This window comes from Zingiber officinale, chromosome 8B (assembly GCF_018446385.1).
Source record: "Zingiber officinale cultivar Zhangliang chromosome 8B, Zo_v1.1, whole genome shotgun sequence".
In the NCBI taxonomy this organism is placed as follows: Eukaryota; Viridiplantae; Streptophyta; class Magnoliopsida; order Zingiberales; family Zingiberaceae; genus Zingiber; species Zingiber officinale.
The window spans coordinates 24,492,795-24,513,614 of NC_056001.1; the positions used below are offsets into that span (position 1 = coordinate 24,492,795).

General features: G+C 37.9%; 2 protein-coding genes and 1 pseudogene across 2 annotated transcripts; 2 read left to right on the plus strand and 1 right to left on the minus strand.

Moving 5' to 3' along the window:
* Window positions 1-9,406: 9,406 nt before the first annotated feature.
* LOC122013600 (secreted RxLR effector protein 161-like) lies at window positions 9,407-10,135 on the plus strand. The gene has a single exon (XM_042569857.1). The coding sequence runs from the start codon at window positions 9,407-9,409 to the stop codon at window positions 10,133-10,135; it is 729 nt and encodes a 242-aa protein (XP_042425791.1).
* Window positions 10,136-16,088: 5,953 nt separating this feature from the next.
* LOC122017075 lies at window positions 16,089-17,671 on the plus strand (annotated as a pseudogene).
* A 16-nt stretch (window positions 17,672-17,687) lies between these two features.
* On the minus strand, window positions 17,688-19,752 carry LOC122017076 (40S ribosomal protein S8). The gene is made up of 5 exons (XM_042574552.1): window positions 19,623-19,752; window positions 19,454-19,526; window positions 18,813-19,146; window positions 18,045-18,220; window positions 17,688-17,940 (listed from the first exon to the last, which is right to left on the minus strand). The coding sequence occupies exons 1-5, from the start codon at window positions 19,624-19,626 to the stop codon at window positions 17,859-17,861; spliced, it is 669 nt and encodes a 222-aa protein (XP_042430486.1). The 5' UTR covers window positions 19,627-19,752; the 3' UTR covers window positions 17,688-17,858.
* Between the last annotated feature and the right edge of the window lie 1,068 nt (window positions 19,753-20,820).

The window sequence follows — 20,820 nt, forward strand, 5'->3', positions numbered from 1 at the left end:
TTTCAAAATTATTCTTATTTGACATATAACAACAGCAGCTTTACGGTTAGTCGTCTAATATGGACTTCAATCATTATCAATACTAATAAATTGTGTATTGTAAAAAACATTGACGATATTCTTCTCCCTTCTCTATAGGATTTCTAAATGGACAGATTGTTTTATCTGAAGTTGGTGGAGTGAAGGCGGTGGCTAACGTTGGAAGAGTAATTGTTGGGTGGTATCTGAAGGTGCAGGTTAGATTTCCTTCTCATCTCCCTAGCATACCATCTATTCGGTGCTTCTTCCTTACCTCTCTCAGTTGATTCTTTCCCATCTATTTTGTTTTGGTTTCTTGGCTATTGTGTTGCTAGTTCACCGGTGCAAACAGGTTTCTGTGGTTTTGTTTTCAAGATTTTTCAGTGATCGCCGGAGCTTTTCTTGGCCAGTCACCGAAGATATACCAAACCTGGTAGGTGTTTACAGCAGTCTTGCGCAAAGTAATAGGCAGCTATTCTTTCCAGTTTTGAGATGTTGTTCAGATCTTTTTCCCATTATTTCCTGCATTGAAATGGCAAAACGGAAGATTTTGGCCCGACATCATAATCAATTAGCATCTCAATCTAATGCTCATGATCAGGAACTACTTAATCATCCCACTAGTTGACAAGTGTACTGCTGGCCCTACTAATGTGGATGCCAACAAGGATGTTGAGATGCCACATGTTGCTGAGGTGGTTGTACGGTACCCAACTTGAGAGCTAATGAAATGGTTGTTTATGTGGCTGGCACAACTTGACCAGACGGCGTGGAACTTACTGGACGGGCTGAGGATGCGATCCCAACGTCGGGTGGGCTGCGAAAATGAATAATCACAGTAGTGGATAGACCACACAGGCAGATCGTGACAAATTTTGGGCTAATATATTCAAAGATAATCGAAAATTGAGCACGGTTGCCCCTCTATACATGTTCTAATGATCGGGGTAACAGATTCAAATCGAGATTGATTATATTGATACCATGGATCATTCGATGGGTCATGGCTTGGCGGGATATTTCATGGAGGCATCTGGGACATGGAGGAGTGGAACTCATTGTGAATCGTTTGAGTGTTCTTAGTAACTTCTTCATACATAAAAGTGGATGAGTTGTTTACAAATTTGACAAAGTGGAGGATAAATATCATATTATGCTTGGAGGGGCATACTTTGTTTTGGTATTCCACTATTCTTGAAGAAAATGCCGAGTTGTTTCCTCTTTGTTGAAAATGGTCGTTAGATTCCGGCTTGGGTTCAAATACATGATTTTCCTCTAGAATGTCAGACTCCGATGGTGTTTAGTTTGATCGGTTCAGAAATTGGCATGCCCTTGTACATGGGCAAGCTTATGTGGACTTGAGAGTAGCTCACATATGTCCCGCTTCTTGTAGAGATCGATGTCCAAGCAGAGAGGGTGCTTAAGGTGTCAATTGCTTTACCTATCAAAACACAAGTTGAATTGAAGGTCACCTACGAAGTTATATCGGATTTTATTAAACCTACAACCGGATTGGTCATAAGCAAGGGGAATGTAGGAAACAAACTGCCTCTGAGGCTGCATGCGCAGGAGAGAGGCTCGAACGTTCCTAATCAATTCGTTGACGGATCCAATCAAGTCAGCGATGGAGGACTAAAGCACCAAGTAGGCTCGCTAATATGAATGGTGCGCCTAACACAATGGCTGTCGGTGGTGGAAGGGATATGACCTTAGCGGTAATTGAGAATCCAGAGTCTATTGCCTTAGTGCCTATGTAAGATGTGCAATTTATCTCACATGGAACGGACATGGTGAATCCGGGTGTGGTGAAGGAAACGGTTCAACAAGAGGGAGAGATAATTTTGGATGCAATGCCAAGCAATCTTTACATAGGGCTGCTCCACCAGTGCATGATGCCCCAAGAGTGCATAATGATTCAGCAGCACTAAGTGTGGCACGGACCTCCTCTACAATAGTGAACTTATAGCAGGATAAAATTGATGTTGAGAGTCAGACTTTGGGCTCTTTTACCACAGTTTCTTCAGTACAACCAGCGGGAATGGGCAATGCAAAAGCGAGCACATCGGGCACTACCGAGAGTAATGCAAAGGACTGACAAATGGAAGTGCGGGAGAGTGGGCGATAAAAATGGGTGTGGGTAGCTCGGGCTACCCTTTCATAGAGATTGTTGCATAGAACATTAGGGGTTTTCACAAGTTCCTAAAACATCGGTTGGGGTCAGTTAGGGGGGTGCAACACCTCCTTAAGCACTGTCGTATTTAAGTGATGACATTTTTGGAGATGAAATTCATTGAAAGCAAGCTAGACACTATTGTTCAAAGGTGATTCATAGGTATGAGATCAACAAATAATTTTCATTCTTCTAATCGTGGTCACATTTTGTTCCTTTAGGGTATGCAGCTGGTTTTCTTGGAGGTTTTCATTGCAACTGTGCAATTTATGCATTGTCACATATGATGCTGTATCACGAGGCAGAATTTTTTTGCTACCTTTTTTTTATGGTTTTCATACGATTGTCACTCATTAGTATTTATGAAGTAACCTCACTTCACTTGGGGAGGGCATATCAGAGTCATGACTTCTTTTAGAGGATTTTAACTCGCTATTGATGGTTCATGATAAAGAAGGCTACCAACCGGTTATGAATTATGAGCTACATGATTTAGAGCTTTTTGTTCAAGCTTGTGAACTAGTGAACCTTCATTCAATTGGATGCCACTTGGCATGGTCAAATGGTATGGTTTCTGATCGTGCTTTAGTTAATTTACATTAGCTCTTGAATGATTATGATAGCTTTGCGGAGTTCACCACTTTCGATTGTTTATCGGATCATTCTTATAGTTTCGCCTCTATGCTTGACTCAGACCATACTTTTCAAATTCTACACATGTGGACTTTGTGTGAAGATTTTCGAGACTTGGTGGTCGATTCATGAGGGGAACCAGTCTATGACACTATTCAATTCGAGCTCAAGGCTAACTGAAGGCTCAAGGGCCGACTGCATCATCTTGATAAGTTACCTTCCATCACATTTTAGAATAAGCTTTGAGAGTCAAACAAGTTTTAGAGGTGGCTTATCACACTATATTATTGGGGGAGGCCTCGACAAAATATGGATTACTAAGTTGATGTGTCATCATGCTTGCAGAGGTGGAGAAGAGTTTCTATTAACAAAGGACTAAATCTCAAGAAAAATGATAGATGCACTAAGTTCTTCCATAATTTGGTGAAGCGTAATAACATGTGGAATACTATTGTCACCATTACCAAACAATCTAGAGAGCAAACCTCTCGCCTTGGGAAGGTTGTAGCAGAGTTTGTGGGATATTTTCGGGAGCTATTACATAGAAATGAGTAAATTTTACCTCTACACAACGAGGGGTTGCCAGGTCGCAAATTGTCTAGCATGTAGGGGGCAACATTAGTTTGGATGACCACCGCTGAGGAGATACAGGCTACGGTCTTTAGTATTGGGAGGGACAAAACCCTAGATCTAGATGGATACAATGTCAAGTTCTATACCTCCGTTTGGGGCACAGTAAGTGTTGAAGTCATAGATGCAGCGCAAGAATTTTTTCTACATGGGCAACTACTCAAACAATGGAACCACACATTAATATCCTTGGTTCTAAAATCCAATCATGCATCCAGTGTTAGTTATTATTGGCCAATATCTTGTTGTATGATTTTTTAAAAAGTGATCTCCAAAATACTAGCGGAGCACCTAACAGGAGTCATGGATTATTTATTGGATCCGGCACAAGCAGATTTTGTCCAAGACCATTCCATAGGTGAGAACATTCATCTACAAAGTTATTTCTAAAATATGAACGCAAGAATATCTTTCCTCGATGCATGAGTAACGTGGACTTGAAGAAGACTTTTGATACTGTGAATTGGGGTTTTCTTATGGTGACTCTTGTTAGTTATGATTTTCCCAAACAATTCTGTAATTGAATTCACAAGTGTGTCATCATGATTTCATACTCTATTAGCCTAAATGACGGCTTATATGACTTATTTAGTGGGTGGCGTGGCTTGCAGCAAGGTGACCCATTTTTTCCTTTGTTAATTGGGCTTTGTCTTGAAGGTAGCATCGGAGCAAGAGGATGATTTTTCACTTCCATCCTATGAGTGAAGCGATCCATGTCACTCATTTAGAATATGTTGATAATCTTTCAATGTTTGCAAGGGTGGATGCATCCACCGTCTCTACAATCGCCAATTGTTTGAAGGAGTTTGGGGTTAAAGTGAGACTTCAAGCTGACCCGTTGAAGTACAATATATGCACAGGGGGTGTCGATGAAAGAATAAAGGATTAGCTTTTACAAATTATGGGTTTTCAAGAGGGTATCTTCCCCTTTGGTAAATTGGTGTTCCTTTAACTGTGGTGAAGCTTTGGATTATAAATTATGGATCCCTTCTTGATGCGGTGACTAAGAAGATTATCTCTTGGTTGAAGCACACTTTATCTTATGTGGGGCACTTGGAGCTAATTCGATTTGTGTTATAAGGCCTTGAATGCTATTGATTATCTATTCTCCCCATTCCAAGTGGGATGATTAACAAGATTTATGAAATATGCTAATCTTTTGTTTGGTTCACCAAGCATCTGCCAATCTCATGGTCAACTATTTGCTTATCCAAAGATGAAGGAAGCTATGGTATTCGGGACTTGCGCGCATGAAACAACGCTTTATTGTGTCGGGCATTATGGAACATCTAAAGTAAGAAGGATTCACCATAGGGTCGTTGGATGCATCAGTATTACCTCAAGGATGCAGATTTTTGGCAGTGACAATGCAAAGCGTCGACTTCCCCTTTGATTAAGAAGTTGGTCTACATTTGTGACCAAATTGGGTAGCGAGAAGGAGGCTATGGGGAGGCCAACATGAAGCTTTCGAAATGGTTTGCAGCATAGAAGAATAACACGGCTAATGTATACCGATTTTTCCAACCAGGGTAGCAGTTGTCTCTTGGGCGCCAATTAAATGGAAAGTCGGCTTACTTCCCAAGCACTGGTTTTGCTATTGGATCCTTGCTCACCAAAACCTCACAAGTAGTGCTCCATATGCCAACAAGTTATGAAGTTAAATGATCATATTTTCTTCCATTGCCCTATCACAAGTCAACTTTGCGACAAGGTTCGGAAATGGCTGGGCATCTGACCAGCCATCTATACGGAGGAAAGTTTGTTGGGTGTTTTCTAAAGGCAATTCTGAGGTATAGGCGGATAGGCCGACCAACAAAGACTCGCTATTTAACGGCAACTTGTATGATCTTTCTTGTATGACAAGCTCAGAACCGAATTTGTTTCAAAAGTGAGATGCCTTGTATTAAGAGGATGTTTCTCAAAGTCCAGACTCATGTCTATTATTTTGTAGGCATCTAGTTTATGTAACTTTCTTGGGTTTTATATATTTTTAGTATTTCAAAAAAAATTATGTATTGTATTAGCTGTTGAAGATCAATATCAACTCGTTAACGGATAAAAATAAAAATATAGATGGGAGTATTCTTTCTCATTCAATGGATAATATTTAACAGATAGAAATTAGAATGTGTGGTTGAGAGTATTTCTCTCATTTAAAAGATAGAATTAAATTGATAAGAATTAAAATGTATGGTTGAGAGTATTTCTCTCATCCAATGGATAGAGATAGAATTTCTTGGTAGATAGAATTTAGTTTTCTGATTAACTATGTATCTTGTATGGTGAGTACTATAAATACTCCCCCTGCATTCTTGTTTTATCATCCAACGAAAAATAAAAGTATAGAGTCTTCAAATTGAAAGTTGTTCTTCATCTTCCTTTTCTTTTCCTCTCTAAAATTGTGAGTGGTCCTCAAAAGTGTTGTAGTGTCTTTGTAGTGTGAATATAATACAAGTAATTTATTTACTTGTTTATAGTCCAATTTATTTTCTCGATAATTGGTATCAGAGCTGAACGATCAGGGATTGTTCTTGGTGGAGTTATCTTGAATCGTGAGGAGGTTTATATTGTATAAGGTTGTTCATCAAACTTGTTCAATATAATCAAAATCTTTCCGACACGATGGGCAACCTTCAAATAGTAGGAGGAGTCAAGAACTTCAACAACAAAAACTACAACACGTGGACAACATGTATGGAGTCCTACCTACAAGGTCAGGATCTTTGGGAGTTTGTTGGTGGTAATGAAGTCATGCAACTAGCAGAAGATGCTAATGACATCTTGCGAAAATGGAGGATCAAAGCAGGTAAAGCAATGTTTGCTTTAAAAATCACAATTGAAGAAGAAATGTTGGAGCACATCCGAGATGCCAAAACACCAAAGGAAATATGAGATACCTTTTCTACACTCTTTTCAAAGAAGAATGATGCAAAATTGCAACTCCTGAAGAATGAGCTACTAGCAATAGGGCAACGTGACAAAACGATTGCCCAATACTTTCACAAGATAAAGTCGATATGTCGCGAAATTTCAAAATTAGATCCAGAAGCTCCTATTGGGGAAACCAGGATAAAGAGAATAATTATCCATGGTTTGAAACCATAATATCGAGGATTTGTTGCTGCTATACAAGGATGGCCAACACAACCATCACTTCTTGAGTTTGAAAATTTACTTGCAGGCCAAGAAGCTATAACTAAGCAAATGGGAGAAGTCTCGCTAAAGGGTGAGGAGGAAGCGCTCTACACCAATAAAAGTAAGGGTAGCTTCAAACGACATGCTGGTGATGGATCTAAAAAGGATGGTGACAAAGTAAAGAATTATCAAGGCAATGAAGGTCATCATCCAAGAAGAGCCCCACAGAATCATGCCAATAATAGAAAGTTTATTGTCAAGTGTTACAATTGTGGGAAGGTGAGCTAAGAAAAAGTTTGTTCAGAGTAATACTGCTACCTCCAATCCTAAGGAGAATAGCGAAGATGACTGGGATGCTGAAGCCTTGTTCGCTGCAGAGGAAAATGAAGTAGCTTTTACAACAATGTACTCAGACAAGATTAACTACAAAAATGATTGGATCATAGATTCAGGCTGCTCAAATCACATGACAGGTGATAAAGAAAAGCTACAAAACTTGTCCGAATATAAGGGAGCTCGTATGGTGGTGACAACCAACAACTCAAGGTTACCAATAGCTCACATTGGTAAGACAATAATTACGTCCCGATATAACTCTAATCAGGTGTCACTTCAAGATGTCTATCATGTCCCAAGAATGAAGAAAAATTTATTATCTGTGTCTCAACTAACATCATCAGGTCACTATGTTCTATTTGATCCTGAAGATGTAAAGGTATATCAAAATCTCAAAATATCAGAAACACCGATAATGGAGGGGCAACGACTGGAGTTGGTCTACGTGATGTCAACAAAGTCTGCATATATAGACAAGACAAGGAAAAGTGAAACATCAGACATATGACATATGAGATTAGGTCATGTTAAGTATTCCAAGTTAAACATGATGATGAAGAAGTCAATGCTTAAGGGGCTTCCTCAACTAGAAATACGAACAGACACGATATGTGCGGGATGTCAATATGGTAAAGCACACCAATTACCATATCAAGAGTCAAAGTTTAAAGCAAAGGAACCATTAGAGTTAGTCCACTCTGATGTATTCGGACCCGTTAAGCAACCATCAATCGGCGGTATGCGGTACATGGTGACATTCATTTATGACTTCTCAAGGTATGTCTGGATCTTACTTATGAAAGAAAAATCTGATACATTTTTCAAGTTTAAAGAGGTCAAACAGTCAGTCGAAGGAGAATTGGGAACAAAGATCTGTTGTCTACGCACAGACAACGGGGAAGAATATAGCTCAAGAGAGTTCTCCCAATACTTAAGAGAAAGTCGAATATACCATCAGTACACATGTCCCAACACACCACAGAAGAATGATGTAGCAGAAAGAAAGAACCGACATCTTGCAGAAGTTTGTCGGAGTATGTTGCATGACAAGAATGTACCTGGACGGTTTTGGGCTGAAGCAATGAGGACTGCAACTTTTGTCATTAACAAACTTCCTCAACCAAGGTTAGAATTCATTTCACCTTTTGAGAAATTATGGAACATAAAACCTACAGTTAGTTACCTTCGAGTATTTGGTTGCGTATGTTATGTATTTGTTTCTGATCACTTACGAACCAAGTTCGACAAGAAAGCTATTAGATATATCTTTGTGGGATATGATAGTCAAAGAAAGGGGTGGAAATGTTGCGATCCAACAAGTGGAAGATGTTACACTTCACGAAATGTAGTATTTGATGAAGCATCTTCTTGGTGGAATCCCGTTAAGGAGGTGTTGTCAGATTCTAAAGACCTCGAAGACAAATTGCAACAAAAGATGGGAGAGCATATTGTTCAACTTGAACCAAGCTCAGATGAATCAGGAAATCCAAATGACAATGATATTGAACAAGGAGTGGCTCAGAGTCCTTGGCAAACCGAAATATATCAACAACCAATTGAAGAAGAGAGACCTAGTGAAATGGAAGAATCAACTCCACAATCTCAACTCCGAAGGTCAAACAGAACACAAAGGCCAAATCCAAAATATGCCAATGCAGCCATAGTTGAAGAAGCAACAGAACCTAAGATATTTGAAGAAACGTCGCAAAGTCCTGAGTGGGTGATAGCTATGAAAGAAGAGATTGATGCACTACAGCAAAATCAAACTTGGGATCTCATACCAAAACCAAGAGATGTGAAGCCCATTTCTTGCAAGTGGGTTTTCAAAATAAAGCATCGTCCAGATGGGTCAATCGGGAGGTACAAGGCACAATTGGTAGCTCATGGTTTCTCTCAACAATATGGACTAGACTATGATGAAACATTTAGTCCAGTGGCAAAACTTACAATTGTACGAATCCTTCTTGCACTTGCAGCCAACAAAGACTGGAATCTATGGCAGATGGTTGTGAAGAATGCTTTTCTTCATGGAGAATTGGATCGGGAAATTTATATGATCCAACCAATAGGTTTTCAGAATCAACATCATCCTGAATATGTGTGTAAGCTACGGAAAGCACTATACGGATTGAAACAAACACTTAGGGTGTAGTATGGTAAAATTGTTGAATTTCTAACTCAAAGTGGTTATTTAGTAACATCTGCATATTTCAACTTATTTATCAAAACAAATAAAGGAAAATTAGCTATCGTGTTAGTATATGTGGATGACCTAGTCATAACAGGCGATGACAAAGAAAAATTCTTCAAACAAAGGAGAATTTATCAGTTCGCTTTCAAATGAAGGAACTTGGGCAACTTAAGCACTTTCTTGGTTTAGAGATTGATCGCACACAAAATGGAATATTTCTTTGTCAACAAAAATATTCCAAAGACTTGTTGAAAAAGTTTGGAATGCTTGAATGCAAGCCGATTTCGACACCCATGGCGCCAAATATCAGAATATGTGTGCATGAAGGGAAAAGTTTAGAAGATGCAACTATCTATCAACAATTGGTAGGCAGTCTCATCTACTTAACCTTAACTCGACCTGATATTTCTTATGCAGTCAGTGTGATAAGTCGGTATATGCAAAATCCAAAGAAGCCTCATTTGGAAGCAGCTCGACGAATATTAAGATATGTAAAGAGCACAACTGATTATGACCTTTTGTACAAAAGAAATGAAGACTGCAAGTTAGTTGGCTACTGCGATGCTGACTATGCAGGCGATTGTGACACAAGAAGATCAACAACTGGTTATGTATTCAAGCTTGGTTCTAGAACAATCTCGTGGTGCAGCAAGAGACAACCAACTGTATCATTGTCAACTACTGAAGCTGAGTATCGAGCAGCAGCAATGGTAGCTCAAGAGAGCACATGGATAATACAACTAATGAATAATCTACATCAACCAGTAGATTATGCAGTTCCAGTATATTGTGACAATCAATCAGCAATTTGTTTGGTAGAAAATCCAATCTTTTATGCAAGAACTAAGCATGTTGAAGTTCATTATCATTTTATCAGAGAAAAAGTTCTGCAAGGAGAAATTAAGATGAGACAAATCAGTACAGATAATCAAGTTGCGGACGTGCTTACAAAAGGATTAAACGCCAACAAATTTAAGATGTTTCGTTATCAACTCAGGGTTGGTATTGAGGGGGAGTGTTGAAGATCAATACCAACTCGTTAACGGATAAAAATAAAAATATAGATGGGAGTATTCTTTCTCATTCAATGGATAAGATTTAACAGATAGAAATTAGAATGTGTGGTTGAGAGTATTTCTCTCATTCAATAGATAGAATTTAATTGATAAGAATTAAAATGTATGGTTGAGAGTATTTCTCTCATCCAATGGATAGAGATAAAATTTCTTGGTAGATAGAATTTAATTTTCTGATCAACTATGTATCTTGTATGGTGAGTACTATAAATACTCCCCCTACATTCTTATTTTATCATCCAACGAAAAATAAAAGTATAGAGTCTTCAAGTTGAAAGTTGTTATTCATATTTCTTTTCTTTTCCTCTCTAAAATTATGAGTGAGTAATTTATTTACTTGTTTATAATCCAATTTGTTTTTTCGACATTAGCTATAATTTATAATTATTATAAGGACAATGCTAAATGACTAGAATCTGACCAGCTATAATGATTTTTTAAAATAATTTTTAAGTTATTATTAAAAGTGTCCAAATGATATTATATTTTATAAATCAATTATATTCTTTCTTACTTATTTTCATATTTAATTTTAAAAATAATACCTAATTAATTTTATTATTAATATTTAATTAATTTTTTAACTAGATAAATTCTTTCTAGTCAGTCGAATTTATCGTTATTATAATATGAGCCCTTGATACAGTATTTTGACTTTGATAAATACTAATAAACTATTTATAGTAATTATAATTATAACGCATGCAGTTATAAATTCGTAATCATTATAATTATATAAAAATAATTATGGGATATTAATTAGGTGAATATAATGGTCCCTAACGCCTCTATTAATCTATCTTAGGATCAATACGAAGTAGATTATGAATAATTATTAATCTTAAAAATAATAATTAGTACATAAAAGAAATATTTATCTTATGTGTTAATCATTATAGTATCATATCATAACTATGATAATAATATAAAAAAAGTACAGTAATATTTTTTTAATAATAAATAAATATAGGCATCTTATTTTTTAAAAGATTCCAATAATAATAAAAAACACATCCTTTTAACTTTTTCTCTTAAAAATTTTCTATTATAAATTAATAGTGATAATTATCAAATAAATAATAATATTTATTGCATTATTCACCTTTTATCAATTTAAGTATATTTTAAAACAATACTAATATTTAAACTTTCAAAATTTTTTTTAAAAAACTAAATTAAACAGTTGAATTAGACGGGTTCCATTTCCGTAGCGCTGTTTCGTATCTCTCTTTCGCTTCCCTCACTCTGACCAACCTGAAGCCAAATCGGACGTTCCCTATTTTACCACAGGAAACAGCCCTTCATCAAAGCCGTTCATTCCCTGGAGTCCATCTATAGATATTAGACTATCTCCAACCCACCTCATCAAATTTAATTTAATTTTCACACCAAAATGATACAATTTTAACACTAAATATTATTTCAACTCCAACCCATCATCACCATATCACACCAAAAAAAAAAAAAAAAATTCTTTAGAATATTCTATTATTCTTATTAATTTTTTATATGATAATTATTATATTTAATTTAATGTTATTACTATCTTTATTTTGTATGTATAATGAGTAATGTTCGTGCAGCGGAGGCCGGCAAGAGGGGGATGAATTGCTGAAAATACAAAATAAAAATACCCTCCTCGGATTTCAACTCAGAAAAGCAATAGTAAAATAATAACAATTAAATTAACAGAAGTAAAAAGAAACTCAGCAATTAACCTGGTTACAACCAAGGAGGTTGTTAATCCAGGACGATGAAAAAGCGCACTAGAAGAATCTCCTTTGCTGAAGGCGGAGAAACCTTTTACACACTAACGGCTCAGAACTATTGCTTGGAATTAAGTACAGAGTTGATTGTCAAAGTTGATCTTGAATTCCTAGCTCCAGGGGCCTTTTTATAGCTCCTGAAAATTCTATCCCGAGGGTCCAAGGCGCCTCCAACAAGGTTTAAGGCGCCTCCAGCTCGGTCAGCGGATAAAACTTTATCAGTAGCGCAAACGGTCAAAACAGACCTGTTGAAGGCGCATTCATGATGGAGGCGCCTCCAAGCAGGCTTGGAGGCGCCTCCAAGCTGGCAGCTCCATTTTTCAGCTTGGTTTCTTCAGCTTCCGATGCTCTGTTCTTTTGGGTGATTGCGGCCAACCGGAATAGGGCTCACCCAAACCCAATTCCCGGCCTTCTACTCGAGTAGCCTTCCGTCCCGGCTTAACGTCCCTCGAACGCCGCGCACGCTCTTCACGCCCACCGGAGTACTCTTCCGCAGCTCTCTCGTCCTTCGGACGCACCGAGCCCGTCGACTCCCTTCCCGTGACGTCCTTCTCGCTAGCTGCGTCTTCCGCTCGACTTTCTGTGCTCCTAAGCTCCTGCACACTCAGACACAGGGATCAAACACAGCAGGACCTAACCAACTTGGTTGATCACATCAAAACTACCATGGGGTCCAACAATCTCCCCTTTTTGATGTGCATCAACCCAAGTTCAAGTTAGGGTAACAAATAGACATAAAAAGTAATTTTAAAGAAAACTACTAAACTAACAAGTTAAGTATAATTTTTTGCAATTAGTAAAATTGCAACAAAAAAATAGAAAAAGAATTTTAAATTTTTTCTAACTCCCTCTAAACTTGTACTTTTCTCTCCCCCTTTGATCACAGCAAAAACGGAGTTAATAAAAATAGAGAGAATGAATGGTTCAAAAAATATTTCAAGTAAAAATGAAATTTTGAAAAAAAATTCTAGGTAAAATTTTGCAAGTCAAAAAGTTTCCACAAAAAATTTTCAAGTTAAAAAAAAATTTTGCAAAAATTTTTTTAGTAAAATGAATTTTTGAATTTTTCAGAATATATTTAAAAGAAATTCTAAGTTAAATGACTTTTTAGAATTATAGAAAAGACTTTTAACTTAGGCGAAAATAATAAATTTTTTTTATTATTATTATTAAAACAAAATTCATTCTCAAGTTATTGCCATTTCTCTAACCTTATTATGATATCTAAATTTCCACTTTAGTTTATCATAATTTTTTAGATTTAAGGAAAACAATATTAAGTATGCGAAAAATTATTTTGACAAAATAATTGATAAAAGATCTTTTGATAATTCGTTCGACAAATTATTTTGTAACTCACAAGAATCTTTTGGCAATATTTTTAGTTTCAGAAATTCTTTCAACAAAATAGTTGGTAAAAAATATTTCGACGGTGTTTTTAATTGGAAAGATTCGTTTGACAAAATTTTTTCCAATCCAGAAAATTCTTTCGAAGATTTAATTTTTATTTCGCAAAAATTTTCAGGTACCTTCTCGATTAATGTAATTAATTGTTCAGAAGGTGGAGACCATACCTGACTTACCTTGTCAGCTGTTGATTTTCCCCCTGTCGAGTTGCTTTCTTCCGAAGTCTCTTCCCCTTCATCGATGCCCATCTGGGATGAGCTTTCTGTGGCTTCAGGATGGAATTCGGCTGTTGGGGTTGTTGCGGCATTTACCTTGGATTCGGACTCTTCATAGATCTTTAAGAACTTTTCCCAAGGTTCTTTTGCGCTATTGTACTCTCCGACTTTGTCGAGATCTTCATTTGGTATTGTGGTTAGAAGATGAAATTCAGCTCATGCATTTGTCATAAACTCGTTACGTTGCTTCTCGTTATAGAGGTATTTCTCGAGCTCTTCTCCGTTTGCTTTCTTTGGTGCTTCATAATCATATTTCATTATTAAATAAATAGAAAAATCAGAGTTAAGGTATATCTCCATCTTTTGCCTCCATGAAGCAAACTCCCCTTCAATGTAGGTGGGTAGTCACTGTCTCCGGCCATCGTTTTGATCGTTGTGCGTCAGTCGGCGGTTAGTCCTTCTGAGCAACCTTGCTCTGATACCAATTGTTGGTGCAGTGGAGGCCGGCAAGAGGGGGGTGAATTGCTGAAAACACAAAATAAAAATACCCTCCTCGGATTTCAACTCAGAAAAGCAATAGTAAAATAATAACAATTAAATTAACAGAAGTAAAAAAGAAACTCAGCAATTAACCTGGTTACAACCAAGGAGGTTGTTAATCCAGGGCGATGAAAAAGCGCACTAGAAGAATCTCCTTTGCTGAAGGCGGAGAAGCCTTTTACACACTAACGGCTCAGAACTATTGCTTGGAATTAAGTACAGAGTTGATTGTCAAAGTTGATCTTGAATTCCTAGCTCCAGGGGCCTTTTTATAGCTCCTGGAAATTCTATCCCGAGGGTCCAAGGTGCCTCCAATAAGGTTTAAGGCGCCTCCAGCTCGGTCAGCGGATAAAATTTTATCCGCAGCACAAACGGTCAAAACAGACCTGTTGAAGGCGCCTCCAAGCCTACTGGAGGCGCCTCCAAGCTGGCAACTCCATTTTTCAACTTGGTTTCTTCAGCTTCCGATGCTCCGTTCTTTTGGGTGATTGCGGTCAACCGGAATAGGGCTCACCCTAATCCAATTCCCGGTCTTCTCCTCGAGCAGCCTTCCGTCCCGGCTTAACGTCCCTCGAACGCCACGCACGCTCTTCACGCCCACCGGAGTACTCTTCCGCAGCTCTCTCTTCCTTCGGACGCACCGAGCCCGTCAGCTCCCTTCCCGTGTCGTCCTTCTCGCTAGCTGCGTCTTCCGCTCGACTTCCTGTGCTCTTAAGCTCCTACACACTCAGACACAGGGATCAAACACAGCAGGACCTAACCAACTTGGTTGATCACATCAAAACTACCACGGGGTCCAACAAGTAATGTATTGTATATTTATGCATATCAAAAATTTTAATATTTTATTGTATTTGTTTATGAAATTAGTCATAATTTATAAATGTAATTATAATTAAAATATATTAAATAAAATTAAAATAATAATTTTAATAAATTAAATATTTATAAATATACATAATAAAATTTAAATATACTATTTAATAAACTTAATTTAAATTTATAATAAATAATAATTACATTTAATTATACTATAAATGAAGATAAAGAAAATAATAATTATTAATTAATTACATTTGATTTTATAATAATATAATAAAATCAAAAAAATTTCTCTCCATCACCAAATATGGTGATGTGAATAGTACAGTATCATATTTGGGGTGGATTTTAGTGTATAAATTGGAGCAATTTGGTGTTAAATTGACACCAAACTTGGTGTTTTGATGATGGGTTGGAGATGCCCTTATGCAACATCTCGTTCGTTCTCATCGTTCGCCCTCTTTTCCTTGTCGTTCCGAAGGAGAGGAGATCTCCTGGACCACTTTTTTGTGGTCTAGGGGATGTGCCACTTGAATTTGTAGTCGGATCGTGGCCGTGATCCGGTCGCAATTGATTGTGATCCCTTACAGGGTTCATCGTCCCCACCGGATTATAGTTTTTGTTCAGAGCAGGCGGCCGGAGGCCGTCCGAAAGCCTCCGGTGGTGGATAAGTGGTCAGGTTTCTGGGTGCCGAGCGAGGGTGTCCTCCGGGCGACCTCCGGGCGCCCGCTCCAACAAAAACTATAACCTGATGGGGATGATCAGGGGCGGATTTACCTAATGGCCCGAGGGGGCCACGGCCCCTCCAAAATTTTTAAATAATATTAGTTTTATATTAATTTTTTAAAAATAGTTTAGTATATATATTATTTGGCCCCTTGAAAGGTAATATGTATTATTGGTCTAATGCTATGTATAATATTTTATCAAATGCACCTCTCAAGTTCGAATCCTTAGAGGACTCTTTTTTTTCATATTTCAATTAAATATATATTATTCATGAAAGTTAGGAAGGATTATTATTATATAATATATTTAATAATTATTTTAATTTTGTCACTTATATATGGCCTCCCCAAATTTAAAATCCTAGATTCGTCCCTAGAGATGATGAACCCTAAAAAGGATCGTAATCAGATCATGGCCACGATCTAACCACATATAGAAGTGACACATCCCCTAGACCACAAAAGTGGTCCAGGAGATCCTAGCTCGTTCCGAAGCGAGTTGTAACAATGGCTTTGATCGCGGAGAAGACGTCGTTGGGCGCGAGTACAAGGTTAAGGAACTCTCGCAGGCCGACTTCGTCCGCCTCGGGATCGAGCTTGCCGAGGTGGAGATGCCTGGCCTAATGGCCTGCCGCGGTCACCATCGCCCACGATTCCGCCGCGGCCTTTGCCTGGAAGGGCGAGACTCTGTCCGAGTAGTGGTGGTGCACCGAGCGATGCCTCGATTGGGGTGCCGACGGCGGCCCCTGACCCCATCGTCGACGACGGCGGCGACGCTACACTCCTCATCCATGAGGGCGTCAAGGCCGAAGAGGAGTACGAGAAGTCGGGAAAGGTGCCAGATCCTTATGGCCTGCCGAGTTCCAAATCATGGTCGGAATTATCCGCGACGGGATCAAAACCGATCCCCAAAAGTACCACCGGATGAAGGAGCGGCTCGTGGCCGTGTCCGAGGAGACCACGACCGGTGTCAAGCGGCTCTACCAGATGCAGGCTAACGGCACCTTCTGTTCCCTGCAATCAACGTCAACGATTCCATCATCAAGAGCAAGGTGATTTTTCTTGACCTAAAATTGTATTTGTTCTATGCCGATCTACATTTCTCGTGCTTTGGATCCAAATCTAGCTGCGTTTTGTGGGTTTCACTTTTACCTAAAACCTAAATCCCTTGTTTCTCGTTTTGATCTGATGCTCCGGTTTTGACCGCTATAATTTGGCGTAATATGTCAAAATAATTCGTCCGCTTGGTGATCTTCACGTTCCATTCAAGAACCGACATTGATTGTCCCCAGCTCCATTTGAAACTTGGATCCAGATCTCGATCCAGAAGTTTCACTATTACCAATGGATCAACAGCATGTTAAGCGAGGTTGAGCAAACTCTGCTTCTTGCTTCAACACTACTTTGATCTGATCTCATTTAGCTCCATATGTGACCATAATGGGAATTGATTTGACTCGAATTTGCTGCAAATTTACGTCATTGATTTCGTCATATGCAATGCGGATATCGCTTTCTTCTAGCTGAACCCAATCTGAAATCTTACTTGATACTTTTCACAAATGTTTGCAGAGATTTGTATTGATCTTGCTTTCACATTTTTAACAGTTTGACAATCTATATGGATTGCCCTCACTTGCTCGCGTCTGTGGTTAAGGTGGTGTGGGGAAGGGCTGCTTTGCTGCCCTTAAACAAACCGGCGCTCGTGTAATCGTTACTGGGATCGACCCTGTCCTCACACTAGAAGGCGTTCTTTCTGAGGCCGATATCTTCGTTACCACCATCGGTAACAAGGGCATCATCATGGTCGACCACATGAAGTTGAAGAACAATGCCATTGTCTGTACCATTGGCCACTTTGATGTTAAAATGTTTCCCACAAACTACACTTATTGTATGCAAAGCTTAGAGCATTCCAAATTGGAAACTACTCAAGACTTTAACCCAAAAAGAAGCTGAACCTCCTCTGAAATTTAATCACGAGATAAGACATTGACCCAAAACGAAACCGAACATCGTCTGAAATTAACCACGAGATTGATCAAATTAGGCCAAATTAAGATTTGTTTATAGTGTCTGGTGCTAAAAATTCAAAAAGAAACACATCTTAAAGTTCAATGCATTACATTCTCAATGAAACAACGGCATTCCGAAATGAACTACAGAAAGATAATCAAGGAGTGTTGCATAATTAGGAGGCTCCTGCTCCCTTGCCCTTCTTCCGCTGTATCTTCTTGAGGTAGAACTCAAGCTCCTTCCCTTCTAATATGTATCTACAGCATCAAACACGAAACAAAAGTAAGAACTTAGTCAATCGATAGTGTAAAGAGAGGAAGTAGTTACTGAACAAGTTTGTATTAGGTAAGGTTCTGCTAACCCATCAGCTCTGCCACACTGGCCAGGGCGCGAGGATATGCTGGCCAAGAGCCTTCCGGTACCAAATTGTTCCTCAATGTGGGGATCGAGTTTCCGATCCTGCTGCCTCTTTTCTAGCTTCCGCAGTACGCTACTGCTCTTCTTAACTACTTCTGTAGTAGTTTCTCCCTCTTGGCCCTGATACAAGATCAAAGATTACGAACTTGAAAGGTTTTTAGTTTTAACATGTGCCCCAAGGAATTTAGCATTAAGCCTAATCCATGTTTTTTTATGACAACAATGCTCAATCGCATAAATATTAGATAACTTGTACAATTCACAAGAATAGCAGTTAGTTTGAACTAGACAGATCAGTTTATTATTCAACTTTTTCATTTGCTAGAGTAATTTATAATTCTTAATCACTTGAGACAATCACAACTATTATGAAACCAAATTTACCACTCCAATGAGCTCTATGTAATGCAAAAATGATCCCAACCCCAAATGAAACAGGTTGATTATTGAAATAGTTCAAGCCTATCCTTTGTACATGACTAAATAATCCTATTCGAAACCCATGAATGGACAAAATAAACAAGCAAGAAGGATCCATTAACACAGTTAGATAGTTTAACATATGCATAATGTTTGTAACTACAAGATGCTTCATATTTATTGCTTTTTCAAACTCTAAATGATGTTCAGACAATTATTCAAAGTTGTGAATCAAGAACACATACTGGAAGTTAATAAGTATAGGGATAACGGAATACTAAAAAAAATCTACCTCAGTTGCCTCTTTTTTTGCCGCTGGGTTCTTCTTTTTCTTTCCAAGCTCGATCCCATAATGCTGGAGATACCATGCCTTGAAGGGGGCAGCATCAACCTGAACAATTGCGCTCTTTACTAGGGTTTGAGTCCTCACAAGCTCATTGTTGGAGGCATTGTAGACGACATCAAGGATACGGGTTTTGCGTGTCACGGCCTCACTTCCCCATGAGTAATTCCCAGTATCCAATCTGAGTGCCCTCCACTTCACATTGCCTCCTCGAACTCGCACTCGTCTCACCGTCTTATTGCTAGAGAGCTTTGTGTTCGCAGGCTGCCTTCCCAGCTCATACCTGGGAGAAAAAAACGAATAAAAAATAAGGCCTAACTCAAAAAAAAAAAACAATTTTTTTTGTTCGAGGATCTTCAATATAACAGAAAAAAGGTAAATTAAAAGAAAAAAAAAGAAAGATTACTTTAAAAAAATAGGATTACGCTACGAATTTAAGGTTCAAAATCCTTTTTTTTTTCATTAAGGAGCCATTAGGCAGAAGGAAGTGGTGTTTGAAAAACCCAAAGTTCAAGGAAGAAACAATCATCTAAAAAGCTCAGAGTTAAATGAACAAAAAAAAAACGAGTGCTGGGAAGAAAATTGCGTACTTTCTCTTCTTCCTCCAGGCCTTCTTCTTGCCTCCGGTGGCGCGCCTCTTGTGCATCGAGTCACGTGAGATACCTGCGAGCACAAGAAGAAGAACGGCGCCATTAACGAAGGCATTGTGGCTAAAGGTAGACCAACACAGAAGACAATTCTAAGGCTCTTGATTTGTACCCATCTTGGCAGTCCGGTGGTGATTATCGCCTCGATGACCCCCGCCGCCGCCGCTAGCTTCCGAGCTCCTTCCGCCCTCGTTAGATCTGATTATATACTAAAGCCCGAGACGGCTAGGGCTTCCACGAACAGGCTTTAAATTTATAATGTTCTATTTACGCATAAGAATTTGATAAATTTACAAAATATGAAATTCTAAAATATTATTCTTTTTACTATTTTATTTAATTAGTGTACTAAAATAAGTTTACAATTACTTTTTTTTAAACCGGAGTATTATCACTTAAAACAATATTTAAAATATATTGCAATCATCTAATTTCATCTCATAGTTTGGTACTCTTTAAAATTTCATATTTGTTTTAAATTTACACCACATACTATTATAATAATAATAATAACACTTTATTTTTTTATTAGAAGAAGTCATCGTATCAATTCTATTAAATTTTTTTTTTTTATCAATTATCAGAATAAATTTAAAAATATAAATGTCTCGTCATTTAAGAGTCAACCTCTTAAATTTTCGCCCCATTAGAATAGATCCGATAACGGGCCAAGTCTAAAATCATAACCAGCCTGATCCCCTTCTAGGCTGGTGACAGCTCTAGCTTAAAAGAATACTGAACCAATGGTTAATCGTCGATTCAAGTTTTTTTTCATTTGAATGTGGGTTCTAGTAATTGGAGATAAATGAGAGATATTTTTTCTTTATTTATTTTTAATAGTTGAGATTATTTGATCATTTTTTATCAATAACTATAATTTAGTGACTATGACTTTCCAAATTCTTTAAATCAAGAGTTCATTTCATTATTTTCATACCTATCTATTCTACTCTCATTCTCGATTCCGTAATCTCTACACACTTTCGACTGCAATTCTACACGCTTTTTACTTCCACTTCCGAGTTTCGATTACAATGGAAGGAGGCCGAGGAGGTTCATCATCTCGATCTCAGAGGGGCAAGTAAATAATGAATCCTAATGAACTCAACATTCAATCTACTAATGATGAGATCGAGCAACTTCCGACACCTGAAACACAAAGAAATATTGATGCAATTACTTCTAAGATTTGGAAGTTCCTCTTTTAAAATTTTCTATTTTTATTAAATATTTTGAGAAAATCACTCTTTATGTCAAGACAATTGTGTGAAAAATATAAGCACTGTAATATTTCCTACAAATTCCAAGTC

Bases quoted from the DNA above. Each gene is read 5' to 3' on its own strand.
- LOC122013600 (XM_042569857.1), top strand. From the start codon at position 9,407: ATGGCGCCAAATATCAGAATATGTGTGCATGAAGGGAAAAGTTTAGAA.
- LOC122017076 (XM_042574552.1), bottom strand. The intron at 19,147-19,453 runs GTACGCAATTTT...TTTTTCTCCCAG, and splicing joins GCCTGGAGGAAGAAGAGAAA to GTATGAGCTGGGAAGGCAGC. The intron at 17,941-18,044 runs GTTAGCAGAACC...TTGATGCTGTAG, and splicing joins CAGTGTGGCAGAGCTGATGG to ATACATATTAGAAGGGAAGG.